At 38.4% G+C, this 14695-nt stretch overlaps 1 protein-coding gene across 1 annotated transcript in view; it reads left to right on the forward strand.

Annotated features, from left to right (window-relative positions):
• Positions 1 to 14695, forward strand: part of CWH43 (cell wall biogenesis 43 C-terminal homolog) — a gene marked incomplete at both ends in the record, with an annotated part of 28272 nt that overhangs the window by 2977 nt on the left and 10600 nt on the right. Inside the window, 7 exons of the mRNA XM_082482003.1 lie at positions 1983 to 2103; positions 2230 to 2384; positions 3719 to 3920; positions 4927 to 5015; positions 6867 to 7121; positions 10829 to 10954; positions 13637 to 13716. Coding sequence (XP_082338129.1) covers positions 1983 to 2103; positions 2230 to 2384; positions 3719 to 3920; positions 4927 to 5015; positions 6867 to 7121; positions 10829 to 10954; positions 13637 to 13716 — 1028 coding nt within the window. The remainder of the gene's footprint in view (positions 1 to 1982; positions 2104 to 2229; positions 2385 to 3718; positions 3921 to 4926; positions 5016 to 6866; positions 7122 to 10828; positions 10955 to 13636; positions 13717 to 14695) is intronic.

The raw sequence follows: 14695 nt of genomic DNA on the forward strand, positions 1-14695 counted from the left end.
AGTCTATACTGTATTTTCTCCCAGCTCTACTGTACTGACTCTGATTCCCCCTACCTGGTGCTCCACAGTGAGCATCAGCATTTGGGGAAGATGTAAGAGCATGTTCTTCACCCTCTTTGTCTCCAGCAGAGTTTAGCAGCCAGTGGTAACTCTCACTGTTTTCTTGCCTCCCTACTGCAGGTTCTCAAACCACTTAAAGTTATCCAGATGCCCTTGCACAGGCAGCACTGGGCTTTATGACTTTCCATATGTGTCTTTTTATGTGGTTCTCATCACTCCATTGTCTTTTAAATCTGTCCTGTCATATTGTGCTGCTGTTTCTCCTATTCCTTAATTATTCCTGCTTTCTTTCCTTCTTCATACCTGACACTTCTTCCTTCTTTCTCTCTTTGATCTTTTTCCCTTATCAGAAAGCCCATGGCCTTACTCTGGGGCTTGTTGAACAAAATCGGGAAGAACAATCTACCCCATGCATGCTCCACCCTATTCCACTGGATATATTCAGTCTTCAATTTCACAATCAAAAAATCTGGAAATTCTTCATGCTTAGCTAAAACCAGAATATTTAGGGGGTTGGGTTTTTTTGTTTTTGATGGAAAAAGCTTTTCCCTTATTCATCATTATCTTTCTTTTTGCCTTTTCAGGAAGCTTTATTTTCTCCAAAACTTTTGTTTTAATTTTAATTGACTTGATTTTGTGTTCTATTTAATAAAACCTCTACAACAATGACCTACCCATGTGGTAGTGTCCATTTGAATCTACATCTTCATACAGCACACAGTAAAGTTGCATGTTTATATAGATATATTTGCTTTTTGGGTGTACTTGCTCAGCAACAAAAGGTGTGTCTGCTGTAAGTAGGCAAACCCACGCTAGCTTTAATCTGGCTAGCACAAGTGATGAAAGGTTTGAAGAGGCAGAGTTGCGAATTTCAGCACAATTTAATGACAGAAATCTGTGTGCATTGTACATGGAACCTCTGCTAAAGTGCATACAAGTATATCTTCACATTGATTTCATTTTACCATCTTTGCTCTAAGCTTTGCATGTTTTAATCTGAGCAGAATGAGCAAATAGACAGTTGGAGGATTCCTGGCACACGTTGCCAGAATCAGCAGCTCCATTTCTGGCCTTCCTTGCTTAAAGTCTCTTCAAGTTTGACTCACTCGCTTAGCAAATAGCTGGTAGCAAAACAGTGTTGCTTCTCTTGCTGTTTGTCACTCATCCTGGGCCAGAATTTGCAACACTGACTGAAGTGATGAGAATGTGTGTGACCCATAGTCACCTGAATTGGAAACTTGCTAGCAGAGTTTAAAACTGCTGATAAAGGCGAGGTCACTGTGCCCTGGGAAATGGTGGAGATGCACGTGCATCGTCTCTTTCAGTGACAGGGAGCGACAGTTTCCAGTAACAAGACAACACAGGCTGTTAAGGTCCACTCTGAGATCAGATACTGGGCCAGAGAAAGCCTTGTTCACACCCGGTAAGGCAATTGCCTACTAGTCCTTGTGCAATGTATGGTGACTGATCCTTTCTAAAAAGGATATGGCTTTTGCCACAGTGCACTTTTATGCCTTTTGAGTTATGTGAGTGCACTGTGGCAAAAATCATATCCTTTTAGAAAGGCACAGTCACCATACATGAAGTGTTATGGCTTTTGAGTTATGTAAGTGCACTGCTCAGGAGTATCTGTATGCTTCGATATTTTATTCATATATCCTATTTATGGAACCAATGACCATAAGTATTTAAAATAAGGCAATCACTGCCATCTTGGATAATAACTTCATTTTTTTTTTACTGAAAATGGTAGCTGCTATAATGTCATATATACCCAGTTTCTATCCATACCTACATTTCTTTGGTTTATTTAAAAATGTAGTCATTCAAATTACAGGCAAGATTGAACTAATGCACAGGAAATCTTTATTACTTGATCTCTATTGCCCATTAAAACAATCTCTGTGTGTGTTTGTTTGTAGGAAGCTTAGGATCATACCAGGCACCAAATGCTTCAATTAGACTATTCATCTTGGCTGCGGGTGTTTCCTCCTCATTGCTGGTTCAAACAGTAACATGGTGGTCAGGAAACAGTTTACAAAGGTATCTTTTTATACTGACAGCATTGTAAATGACATTTCTTTATAGTAAAAGCTTGTGTTTTTTTCTGAGAAGTTAAGAATACTTTTTTTCTCGAATGCATCATCATTCCAAAACTGATTCTTATAGGTTCATCAGGATATGGGGCTTCATGCTAGGCAAGATAATGCTCCTTGTTCTTCGCATCTGGTATACATCACTAAACCCAGTCTGGAGCTCACAAACTGCCAATACTGTCATACTGATGCTTGGTTTTATAGCAGCAGTGGAGCGAATTTATTCAGGTAAGCATATTACAGCAAAGATGGCAGTTATGAAAACATCCTGAATTATACCTATCTGTGTGTCACTGGGGTTTGATTCTTTGGGTTTTTTTCCTCAGTACTGTCTGGTTTTAGACCAGATGCATGAGTGTAGCAGACTTTAGAAACCATGGGGTGCTTCGATCTGCCTGTAACATGGCAGAATCAATATTGCAATTCGTATAAGCTGTAGTAAGTTGGTGTTGGAACTGCCAACTAATTGCAGTAACAATAATGTGACAGTAATGCAAACAAAGGCATAACCTAGACCAATAAAACCAGAATGGGTTATCCTCATTCCAGCATGAGACATCTGTGGTATTTCTGTTATTTTGTTATTTCAGTCTGCTCTGAGTTTCTCTGCCAGTGTGTATCCTTTGACAGAGAAGGGGAGACAGGACAAAGCTAGGGAACAGCTGATGTGGCAAAATAAACAGAAAGAGTTGGAAGAGTTGTCCTGGTCAAAATTTGCCTGAGTTCTTGGAGTGTCTGGACAGAGTACCCAGCAGTAGGGACTGTCATGGGCTAATCACACGTTAAAATTGTGAAGGTAGTATTGTTAGGAAAGACAGCGAGGTTGGGCTGGTTAGTTAAGGCAGCTCATGTTAAGTCCTAAGAAGTTCCTTCCTTCTTGGTATAACCTGAATTAGTTAATTGAAAGATAAGACGTTATCTATGTGTAAGTGGGTATAAATCGGCATCGTGTGTATTGTTCGTAGACTTGCATTACATGACATAAATGAAGCCTCAGCTTTCATCGTAGTTTAGAAAGGGAATTTACTGCAGGAGATTAGGAAGGGAATCTGTCTTCTTCCTAGGTGATAAAGCAATATATCTATGCAATTAAAGGCACTGCTTTCTCCTTAGAGCAGAGAGAATCTAAAATGCATGGAAAAAGGAGAAGAGAAGGAAGGGAGTTTATTTTTGGCTTCTTTGGAAGTGTCAGGTTTTGTTCTTATCAGAGTTTAGAGTTTCAGAGAACAGAATCCTCTGAACAAATTCTAACAACTTTTCTGCTGATTTTCAAAGCCAATTTAATGATTTAAATTCCAGTAGTATGAAGAATAATCGTGTTGGCTGGTTGCCATATTTGTACACTTAAGGTGATTAGCTTTTCCTCACGGACCTGGGAATGTTATTAGAGAATTTTTATCTTACCTATTTCCACAAATGATCAGATAAGTTAGCTTTTGTGTCTGAGCCAGTAATTAATTCTGGTAATTTTGTGATCCTGTTTGTTGTTTTTTTTTTTTTTTTTTCTCAGCAAGCCTTTCTATTTGACAGTTTGCTCAGCTATATTTCTATTCTTATTCTAGGTAGAGACAAGAGGAAACAAGAAGCAAACAAAACTGATAATGCAGTTAGAGAGACTGTTTCCCACCCTCGTTGGCTTTTGTCAGGGATTGCTTTTGGCAGCCTCATGTTCCTCACCCTGTGGATATTTGGGGAGGTCTCACTAGTTTCTAGATGGGCAGTAAGTGGACATCCACATACAGGTCCAGATCCTAATCCATACGGGTAAGTGGTTTATTATTATTATTTCAACAAAACAATAATGAAAAGCCAGTGCTGTAGTGGGTGACAAGTTAAAAGTCAACCCGCTGATGGTATAAGAACTTACATAGAACAAAGTGGGTACAAGGAACTTCACACAGAAGACTTGTGGATTCATTCTTGCTTTCAGATACCTCTGAGCATTGTGTCTATACCAATAAATCTTAACATTTTCTAATACAGAATGATTTTTATTTCAGCAGTAAAAAAGCTTGATTTGCCTAATTGCAAAACAATTTTAAAATTAGGACTGAGGTTCAAGGACCTACGAATGAAGTGCATCTATAATATGCAGTAAATGAATCTAGCAGTTGACTTTGTAGAGGAGATGGTAGGAAATAGCGTACATCAGAGATGCATGCAGATTAAAAAAAGTGAACCATGTGCAATATTAGAGGATATACTTCTGTAGAAGTTTGGGTTAATAAGAATTTAGGTTTTATACTGTGTGTTGCTCACCCAGGTTCCAAAATATAGAAAGAGACCAGATTAGTTACTCTGAGTCAACTACATGTAGTGGCAGGTGAGGTTGTTAATAATATGGAATTACTATACCCAAGAGCTACCCCAGACTGATAGCAGTGTTAGATGCTGTACAATCCCCTGTTTGATGTGAAGGAAATACTTCTGTTTGGGGTGGATTCCTCCCTCTCATTTTCTCTGAGTTCTTTTTGCCTTTTTACCCAGTATTTCAGTGGAGTGCTTCCACTGCTGAACATAGCTTGCTTATATGTTATGATAAAATACCATTATTTTCAACTGGATGTTTTTTACATCCACTAAAGGGGAGAAAATGTAACAGGGTGTAAGACAAAGATATTTTTTGCTCAAATTGAGATCTGTTTAAAATAAAAGAATCAAAATATTACCGAGCATCCTTGTCTGTTTGTCTAGAAGTTTCTTTTTCAACAGCAGGTTGTTTATAAAATTATATTAATTTATGGTTTCTTTTTCCTTATTGTTGTATTAGAGGTATGGTTCTGTTGAGCCTGGCTCATGGACTGATGCTTTCATTTTGGAGCTGCTCTTCTGTCACCAGTTTTTTTTGGTTTCTTGTAGGTAGGTACACATCCTGAGCAGAATTTTTTGTTTCTCTTACCTTACCTTTCTATTACCCTTTACTCAAGCCCTCTGACCCTACACCACATCTCAGAGAAGTAAATTGCTAACAAAGTGTCTTTTTCTCTGTCGTTGACTGTAGTATGCACATGTATGACCATTAACTAAGGGTTGCAGGCCACTGCGGAGCAGTATTGTTCTCTTCAGAAGCCCCTGTTGAGGTTCTGTTCCCATGAGTAGTGTCTCGGTTCTCACAGTCTGCATTGAGTAAGGCTACATCTAAGTTTATGGGGTTGAGATGATACAAGCCTCTCGATTCCTCAGGAGGCACAATAACTTGTAATTTAATGAGCAGTTCACCTGGAGCCAAACTTGCCTCCTGTCTCCTAAGTTGCCAAGATCTCCAGGCCGTAAAATAGTATGAACATCAAGGCAGTTCTGCTGGAGCAATATTATTGTGAATCAGTCTGGGTGGTGGGAAAAGGGATTCAAGTGCTAGATCTGGAGATCCATTTTCAGGAGGATGGTATAGCTATGCTATGGAGCAAGTAGGAGGAGATGGAAATAATTCTGCTCTTGAATTATGGTGAGGTGTGTTTTCCATACCCTCTTGGCATGGATGGATAGAGGCAGCTTGGTTTAATTTGTAGGCCCATTCTGAATGAAATTTAGTGGTATAAATGCTGTTTAAAAAAAACATAAATCTGCTTCTTTTTGGCCCTGGCTAACTGTTTGTAGATGCTTACATCAAGAATAAAAAGCAGTACTTCGTACAAATGTTTAATAATAAATTGGGACATATCAAAGTACAGAGACCAAAGGAAATTGAGTTATGTTTTGATTTTTTTCTTATTCCCCCTCTCTTTTGGTGCACTTAAGAGCCAAGACTTTCAAGACATTTTCCACAATCTTGAAGACAAGAAATTTAATGCAAACTGAGTTTTTCCTTGTCAGGAACCAAATTAAAGTACCAAATATCAGGAAAGTCACAGTAAAGGCAGAGGAATTGGCAATGCTTAAACCGTCAGTTGCCCAAATAATTTACCTTTTGGTGCAGGTGTTAGTTTTAAGAAATGTGTGTGCAGATTGTAATGTGAGTATGAGTGTTTGATTTTTGATGTACAGTCATTACTAATTTAAAACAAGTACAGAATGGTTCTTTAGCTGATTCAAGCATTGTATTCTAAAATGCTCAGAACCTTGATTGTGTAAGAGTAAAATATTAATTTTTTTTCTATGCATCTGCTATCATGTGAAAGTTAGTCAACATTTCCTTACCTACAATAAAGTTTTAAATTTAAGTCTTCCTGTTACAGAGAGTTTCTGTGGTTGTTAATGTTCTGTTTGGGGTCGAATCCCACCACAGTCAAAGACAGTGTGGTAAATCAAGGATCTTGCGGTTAGTAACCCTAATAGTTGTTTTTTTTCCCGTCATATGGTTATCTAAAGGGAGAGAAGATCGGGGAAAGTTATGTTTTTCTCTTCACATTAACCTATTTGATTCTTTGTGTATTCTGTTAAAGGAGGTTCATAACAGGCAGAACTGTTAACCTCCCTCCTGTTCTGGGAGAGCTCTGTGTAAGAAAAACTGTTCAGTTTTGGCTCTTGATGATGTTTCTCTGCTGTCTTTTTGCTGCACTGTTTTCAGCTGAATAGGCAATCTTTAAGAGAATGAGATATCTCTGTCTTTGGCTATTGGGAATAACTGTCTTCCTCGTGATGCAGTTCTCATGGCTGCAAAGCACAGCTATATTTCCCAAACTCTTTTTTTCCTAGACAGAATGCAAAAAAGAAGGTGGCAGGTAATATATCTGACTGTGACTTACTCTGTTCTTTTCTACCCCTTCACAGGTTTAGCATCTTCAGCTGGTCTCCTTTATTTACACACCTGGAACGCTGCTGTTGCAGGCAACATTCTTGCAGTCTTTACTATGTGTGTGTGGCCTCAACTGGCTGGACACTTTGTCAGCTGTCTGCATCCTGGGAAAGCCATGAGTACAGCCATGTTTGCCTATGTTCTTGAGTTATTCTTCTGTGTATGGTGCACAGCTTATAAATTTGTACCTGGAGGAATTTACGCTCGAGAAAGCTCCCATCTTCTTCTAGGTATGTTTATGACTGTGAACAAATACAAATATGCTTGCCTTTGCCTCAACCAGATGTTTAAAATGTATCTAGTGTATAAATAGTCTTTCCAAATGTTCAGCTCCTGTTTGACTTACTATGGTAAGAGTTTCTATGAGAAAATTATTGAAACATGCAAAAAATAATCTACTTTTAAAGTATTTCTAACAGTAGAGAAAAAAATGTAGGCAGAAAATGGAATTCAGTTGAGGGAAAATGGCAAAGTGAAAAAAATTCTGATAATTCAGTAAACAGTTAAGGAAGAGATCTGTTAATCAGTCACCCGAAAAATATAGCTGCAATCCAGGGTGTGAATGCACCTGTATATTAGCTACCCAAGATAGCAGTATGGTACCTCAGGTAACAGTGTAGTTTCTGGAAACTTCAGAGGTTCATGAAGGCTGCATTACTGGGTCTGTAACATAATGTAGTGCTTTATTTAGTCCTGATCTGAGGAGCAAAGTGCAGCATCCTGCTGATCTAGCTAGTCTGCATTTGAGACCTGAGCTTCATTTCCACGTGGCTGTACCTTATGCTTTGTGGACACACCAGCATGTTTGGAGGAATGTCGATAAGCCTGCAGTGTCAGAAACATGCAAACAGGAGAGGAAGAAAATAAATTGTCAGGTATTTGCCAGTGAAGAATTGAGGTGAGCAAATATAAAGGTTCTAGCAAAATGATCCCTTGATGAAGGTGGGGAGGTGGAAACGAAACCAACCTTTTCTGGTTTTGTCTCCAGAATTATTTTCTTAATAGGTACTAATGTGTTTCAATAGCGTATTTCACTAATTATTTTTAAACAATGCCAAACATTGTCTTGGGTTAAGTGTGTAGCACATTTTAAAATGTGACGCATTATCCTGTATTTTGTTTGAAAAGGATTAATGAATGCTGTGCCTGACTTACTGCTCCAATGGTTTTAGATTTCATAAATGTCTTTGAAACCACCTTCTGTTACTTCAGTTTCACAGTCTCCATATATTACAGCAATCACATGCAGTTTGTTATATTTTGAGGAGAGTTTTGTTACATTTATTGCAGTTTTCTTTGTTCTGAAAGCACTCTGGGGTGCTGTAGAAACAGTTATCCCAGTTAATTTAATTTTATTTTTTGAAGTTATACAAAGAAAGCATGCGGTAGAAGAATGTCAAATGCTTTCTCAAGTAATGCTTTGACTAAAGAAAAGCTGTTACATAAAATCCCTCTCTGTCACTTCATTTGAAATACACAGTTGTGACTAATTCACCTGGCATGATGACTGGATAGTAACACAGAGATGGCCCTAACTTTCTCTTTGGTAAAAAGAAAACTGTGAACTGAACCTCTCTCAGCTGATGGCACTACATGAGTTTATATTCCATCTGAGAATCCAGTTTTTGTCTTTTTGATGCCATCCCATTGCTTATGAAAGATTTGCAAATTATACCATGAGATCGTGTATTTGTTGCTGCACTTCTTCCCTTACAGCTTGGCTTTCTGGCAAACTGCTTGTTTTCTTCTGGTTTCTTTCAGGTGCAAGTGCTATTTCTTGCTTTCTCCTCCTGTCCAATATCCTGCCTTTCTCTTGCCGCAGTTTGGGTAGGGAACTGCACCAGGAAAAGTGACAATGAAAGTAAGATCATTATGTTCAAAACTTCTGTGCTGCTTCACTGTGATGTAATGCTGAGGGGTCAGATCCCTGGTATTCCACCAATTTTAATGGCTTTCAATCAGTCTCCCTTTGAGAAAGGTTTTGTGTGTGCTCCCTTCTTCATTGCACTAGACCCAGCTTCCTGATTTGCAAACCTTGACTACAACTAATGTAACTAAGGGCAGTAAGAAAATACTGAGTAATGGTTGATTTATCTTCAGCTGTAACTCTGAAATAAAACTTGACTTCTGTAGTTAATTAACTATGCCACAAGGATATTAAGGACATATACCTTCTCCAGCAGAGCTCTTACGTAAGTCATTATGCTCCCACGTTTTCTTTGCAGGTAGTTGGATACTTTAGCTCATAAGGGGTGGGAAAAGAGCTATTAGTCTGAACTACCTGTTGAAAAGAAAAGATACCATCACAGTGCATTGCAACAGTTAGTGCACTGAAGTCACTTACTGGCTTTTAAAATGTAGCTATAGGTCTGCTTACTTGTCTGTTCTTAAAAAGCACAGCTGCTTCTGTTGGCCCTGGAGCAACAGAATACAAGATGCTGCCATGTTAAACTGGCCTCCCAACCTGCTGCAGTCTGCTTATACTGTTTTAGAACAAACCGTTGAGCAACTGCTTTTGTAGTTCCTATATAAAAATGTGTTACTTGTATCTTGGTGACAGAGCAGTTCATTTGCAAAGATAATAGACATCTACAATCAACAGTGTATTTTTTCATCAAGCTCTTGTTTTAAGGTTCTGCAATAGGGAGGTGTAACTTAATTGTTCTTGTCCAGGTTAATTCTGGTAAACTTTGAAAGCACTGGGCTGAGCTGAGAGTTGTAGCAGTTAATAGGGGACTGGAAACGTTTTATCATAATTCATCTACTGTGTGCTAGAATTTTGACATAATACACTGAAACTGTACTGGAAATCAATGTTTGCTTGAGAGTGCTGGCTAAGTGTGCTCAAGGTTCTGGGGAAGTTGGTGTTAGGACACACAAAGGTGAGGAGTCACTACTTTGCTGCAGATAAAAGGATTAAAATATTTTGTTTTCATTGTTCTCTCAATTAGTACATGAATGGAGGAAGGAAAAACATGGCTTTAAACAAAGATTTCACTAACAGAAGAAACCTGATAAAATGTGCAGTAGTGCGACCAAGTAGTACCAGCAGAGTTAAAATATCTCTGCGTTTCCATAGTGAATAATGAGACGGGTTCTGAGGATTACTTGGTTAGCACCCAGTGCAGCCTGATGCTTGGGACCACAGTTATCTGGCAATATCATGGTCCTTAGGCTGCTGGGTTGCAAGGGAAGAACAAGAACAGCTGTAAGCTGCATTAGTGTCAGTAGCTTCCCTTGTGGTCAGCCTGAAAGACCCAAAGGTGGACTATATTTTGGAGCTCGCCATAGTCCAGAGTAGAGTTCATAATATGAAGGGGTCGTTGGCTAGATACTTTTACTGTTTGGTCTGCTCTTCAGTTATTAGAACAAAGCAGGCTTAATAAGGCTGTTTCAGGTGTATTAAATCTTAGCAGCAGCTTATTTGAAAAAAACCCACCAAACCCCAAAACCAAAAATGACCACAAACAATGTAATTTTGAACTTCATTATTTTTTGTGTGAAACAGGTGTTCAGGGGCATTTTAAATAATCTTTCAGCTTTGAATTCTTACTGCAATTCTACTGTTTTGAAGTATTTTTTGAAATATGTATCATTAGTGGCATGTTTAATGTCACTAGCTCATTTTGTTGGAAGCAATGCTTATGTTAACAAGTACAACAATGTAAATTAAAAATTTTTGAAGTGCTGCAGGCATAGGCGAGGTGAATACTGTGACAATAAGAAGTAGGATCTTCTCTATCAATAAATCTCATATTGCCTGCATTACTACATTGGGTATGGCATTTAACTGTATTTGTGCTTTGAATTGTCTTTCTTGTTGGAGCCATAAGGTTGAATGTAACACAACAGCTGGGAGTTTATAAATGGTGCATTTTTGAGCAGTGTTTAATATGTTAACGCTCTATGAAAAAACTAATTACTTATACTTTTACAGGGTTTATCATGTTGTGTATTGGGGTAGACTTTCTAACAGGACCCAAGAAGGACCTTAGCTCTATCTTTGAAGTGAAAAGCAACCAAAAGCCACTATTCAAAAAGAGTAAAAACTATATTAAATTACGTAAGTATAATTTTACTTCCTTTCTTCTATGACTAGGAGTACTGTCTGAAGAACAAGAGTAACACAGTGGAGTGTGTTGCTCGGGTGTTTCAGAAATGCTTTTTGGTGGTAGTTGTAGGGCCAGACTTGTAGTTGGTATTGCTGTAGTTCTAGTTTTAATGATGACATGTACTAATTGAGCATCTGATTCACTCTAATTACGGTTGAGAGAGAGAGACTATTCCTCATGGACTGTGTTAAATGAAGACCAAAAAATGAACTGGGGAAAAAAGAAAATGTAAAAATGGATTTGGCATAATTTGTGATTTCATTTTGGCAGTTGAGGAAGAGGCCTATCTGGATCTTGGGATTTATTACATGTGTATACAAAAAAACCCACGAATGATTTCTCAGCCCCTTCGGTATGTTGATTTTGAAGCAGTTCAGTGTGACACCCTTTATAGGGCTGTGTGAGCTGGCTGGCAGTGGGGTGGGACTCGGCTGGCCCAGGAGCTACTGTATAATGTGACACACCTCCTGTAAAGCCTGTTGTGGCTGACATCACTTCACAGTCCTGATGCCCTACTACATGTTTACACCCGACCTATCCTCAGGAAACCTTTGTCGTCATCTGCCTGTGAACTATGACGAGGGATCCCGGCTTTCCAGATGATATGTGTGAGGTCTTCTTTTTTCCTTAGGTTTTGAAGAGAAAGTAAATGTTTGAGGTTTTACTGCTTTTTGGCTTTTAAACCTCTGGAATCCATACAAATGATTTTCCAAGTATTTCTGTACAATCACTTGAGCTTCAGATTTGTTTTCATTGTTAGTTTACCTTTTTCGAAGGAAAAGGTCTGTCACTATTGTGAAGTTTGGTAAAGGAAAAAATTGCTAGGTGTTAGGGCATGTCAACCCTACAGAGATCAGGATGCTGAAGGTTTAGATCCCTGCATCTTTTTTTCCTCTGTGACTTTGGATCAAATCACTTACAATTTGCATACCTTATTTTGCCTCATCTGGAAAGCGGAGACAATAGTGCTTCACCACTTTTCAGAGCTGATTCTGAAGTTTTTATGAAGGTCTTTACGCTGTATGCTCAGGGGTCAGAAGAATGTGGCCCTGAGAGTTTGTCTGTTAGAGGCAACATGAGCACCAGTGCAAGTGGTTTGAGTATTACTACTCAAAAACATTTCACAGAAGTGAGTAAATACTTCAAAATACTCCGTCAGAAAGCACAGCCCTTGCTCAGCTAATTTGGTGACAGTACAACAGGAACTGCCACGTCATGCCCAGAGTTGTATTGTTTCTCAGCTTCCCCTTTAAGAACCTTTGCATCTTGCAAAATGTGAAGTTGCTTGTTTGACATTTACTAATGTAAGCAGCGTGTCCTTTCTTCTGACATCATCCATGGTAAAATTTATTTAAATTTTACACAAAATTGTTCCAGAAAACTTGCATAAAAGTAACTATGTATCTGTTTAAAGATTTGATGAAAGAATAAACTGGAGTTACTGAAATCATTGCGGATAGCATACGCTACTGTGTCGCTGTTGGGCTGGCCAGACTTCCCTCCCATGTCCCCAGTGGCTCACCTACTACAGGTGTCTTCTTAAATATGATCCATATCTGTCAACAGCTCTGCCCGCTGTCTTCAGCTTCACTGGGCTCTGTCCCCACGACTATTTCCAGGCGTCTTCTTCCTTAGCATCACACGGGGTGCCATTTGTGGCGTTTGAAATGCACGGACTCTAATATGCAGGATTGAAATCAAAAGCCAAATCGGCTTTATTAAGCAAGTGTTCTCTTTATATACTTTTCTACCAAGGCCAGTAATTTTCTACTTTACTTGTTTACACCATCGCGTACTCTGAAATATCATGTTCCCACCGAAAAGGGAATCTCTCTTCCCTGTGACCAGCACCTCCTTATCTAAGGAATAGCTTCACACAACTTCATCGTCTGCCAGAACAGTGGTGCAGCTGCTTATTCCTCCCTATTAGTTCTACCACACTTAACCCTTTTTTTGCCTCAGTCCCCACACTACTGTATAAATGAAATAACTGCAGAGGGGTTTAGTCATCAAATTACAATGTGCCCAACCATGAGAGCTCTTAAGTGTCCACTGTGGTTATTTGGAAGGCTACAGGAGCAATGGAAAAGCTCTGAATTTGCATTCTGTGACGCTGCAGTGCCTTTCCAAGAATGTGTCAAACATAGGACTGCTCTGGAGGTCTGGCAGGGATCACATCTTTCTGACATCTAAAGGCTTGCAAAGTAAACTAAATTTTCTTCCACATATTGTATTAATACAAAATAAAAATTCTATACTACAAATGCATACCTGGAACACAGAGAAGAAAAACTGGAAGGTTTACATAGTGCTCTTGCTCATCTCCTGTAATGTATTCTTCGGTAGGTATCATTTTTACATAAATATTCCAAGGAGTTTTGATGTATTGTATCTGCTCAGGCTGTTGAGTTTTGGAGAATGTAAGTGTATCTGCGCACATACAGATACTGTTACGTACGCTAATTTGGAATGGTGTTATCACTGACATATGTGGAAATTTAAATGTATACATTTCCCATTCTATGAATAGCACACCTTAGAATGACAGTAAACCAGTTCTGTTTAACTCCAGCAATAACAACATTATTTTCTTTTGCTTTAAAAACAACTTTTCTGTGTTTTTATGTTTCAAGTGTTGTGGCTGTTCGTTGGTGTTGGTTTGCTAGGATTGGGTCTACGTTATAAAACTTATCAGAAGAAGTTGGGCCACGGGGTGAGTAGTGTTTGCGAAAATAGTAACTTTTAAATATACAGTAAAATATGTGTGTGGGGTATCTTAGATGTGCTGGTTGGTGCTGAAGAAGTCTCTGCACCAGTATCCAAGTATTCAGCAAAACTAATGCAGAAATGAAGATGCAAAAAGTTTAACTTGTAAATTCATGTTGAGCATGGAAATGTCTGGGTCTTTGGAGATGTATAATGCTGCTACGAAGGAAAGAATTATTCTGAAAAACTAAGAGATGCTTGCCTCATGCATTTCATTTAAATGTTACCTTTATAAATGAGTTTATTTGAATTGTATTCAAAACTTGACTGGACAATGCTGTTAGCAACCTGATCTTATATCAGGGAAGCTTGAACAGATAACCTCCTGAGGTTCCTTCCAGCTGAAGGAATTCTATGCTTCTATGTTTATATGCATAGCTCTGAACTGAAACTCTCTGAAAAGTAGTTGACTTAGATTAGACTTTGACTAGTTATGGAAATTGGATAAAAATCAGAGGAGTCCAGTTTTCTATCTGGCAGAAAATTAGGTATCACAATGATAGTAACAATAAAAATGTTTAATGCTCTCAAAGTTTAGCATTTAGATTGCTTACAAGTTGTCTGAGTGTGTTGCTTGCATATTTAGTAATTTTAATTCAAAATTATAGAGCTGTTTTGATCAGATATAAATTAACATGTTTCCATTCTATGATTTAATTGATTACTAATATAAAATTGAATTTTTGACGCAAATGGTTGCACTTATGAATTACACTTTTTTTCATTTGGTGGCAGTTTGGAAATAGTCCTTTGAAGCTTGACCTTGACATGTATTCCTGTTGGTAATTTTTTTATTGGAGAAATCACTGATGAAAAATGCAGAAAAAGATGCATAAAAGCTGATGACAGCTAAGTAGAAATTGTGTGTGTGTCTGTGTGTGTATGTGCCTGCACACATGTGCTTATTCACACATGCACACAGACGT

Source organism: Vanellus vanellus (genome assembly GCF_965231255.1).
Source record: "Vanellus vanellus genome assembly, chromosome: 4".
Lineage (NCBI taxonomy): Eukaryota > Metazoa > Chordata > Aves > Charadriiformes > Charadriidae > Vanellus > Vanellus vanellus.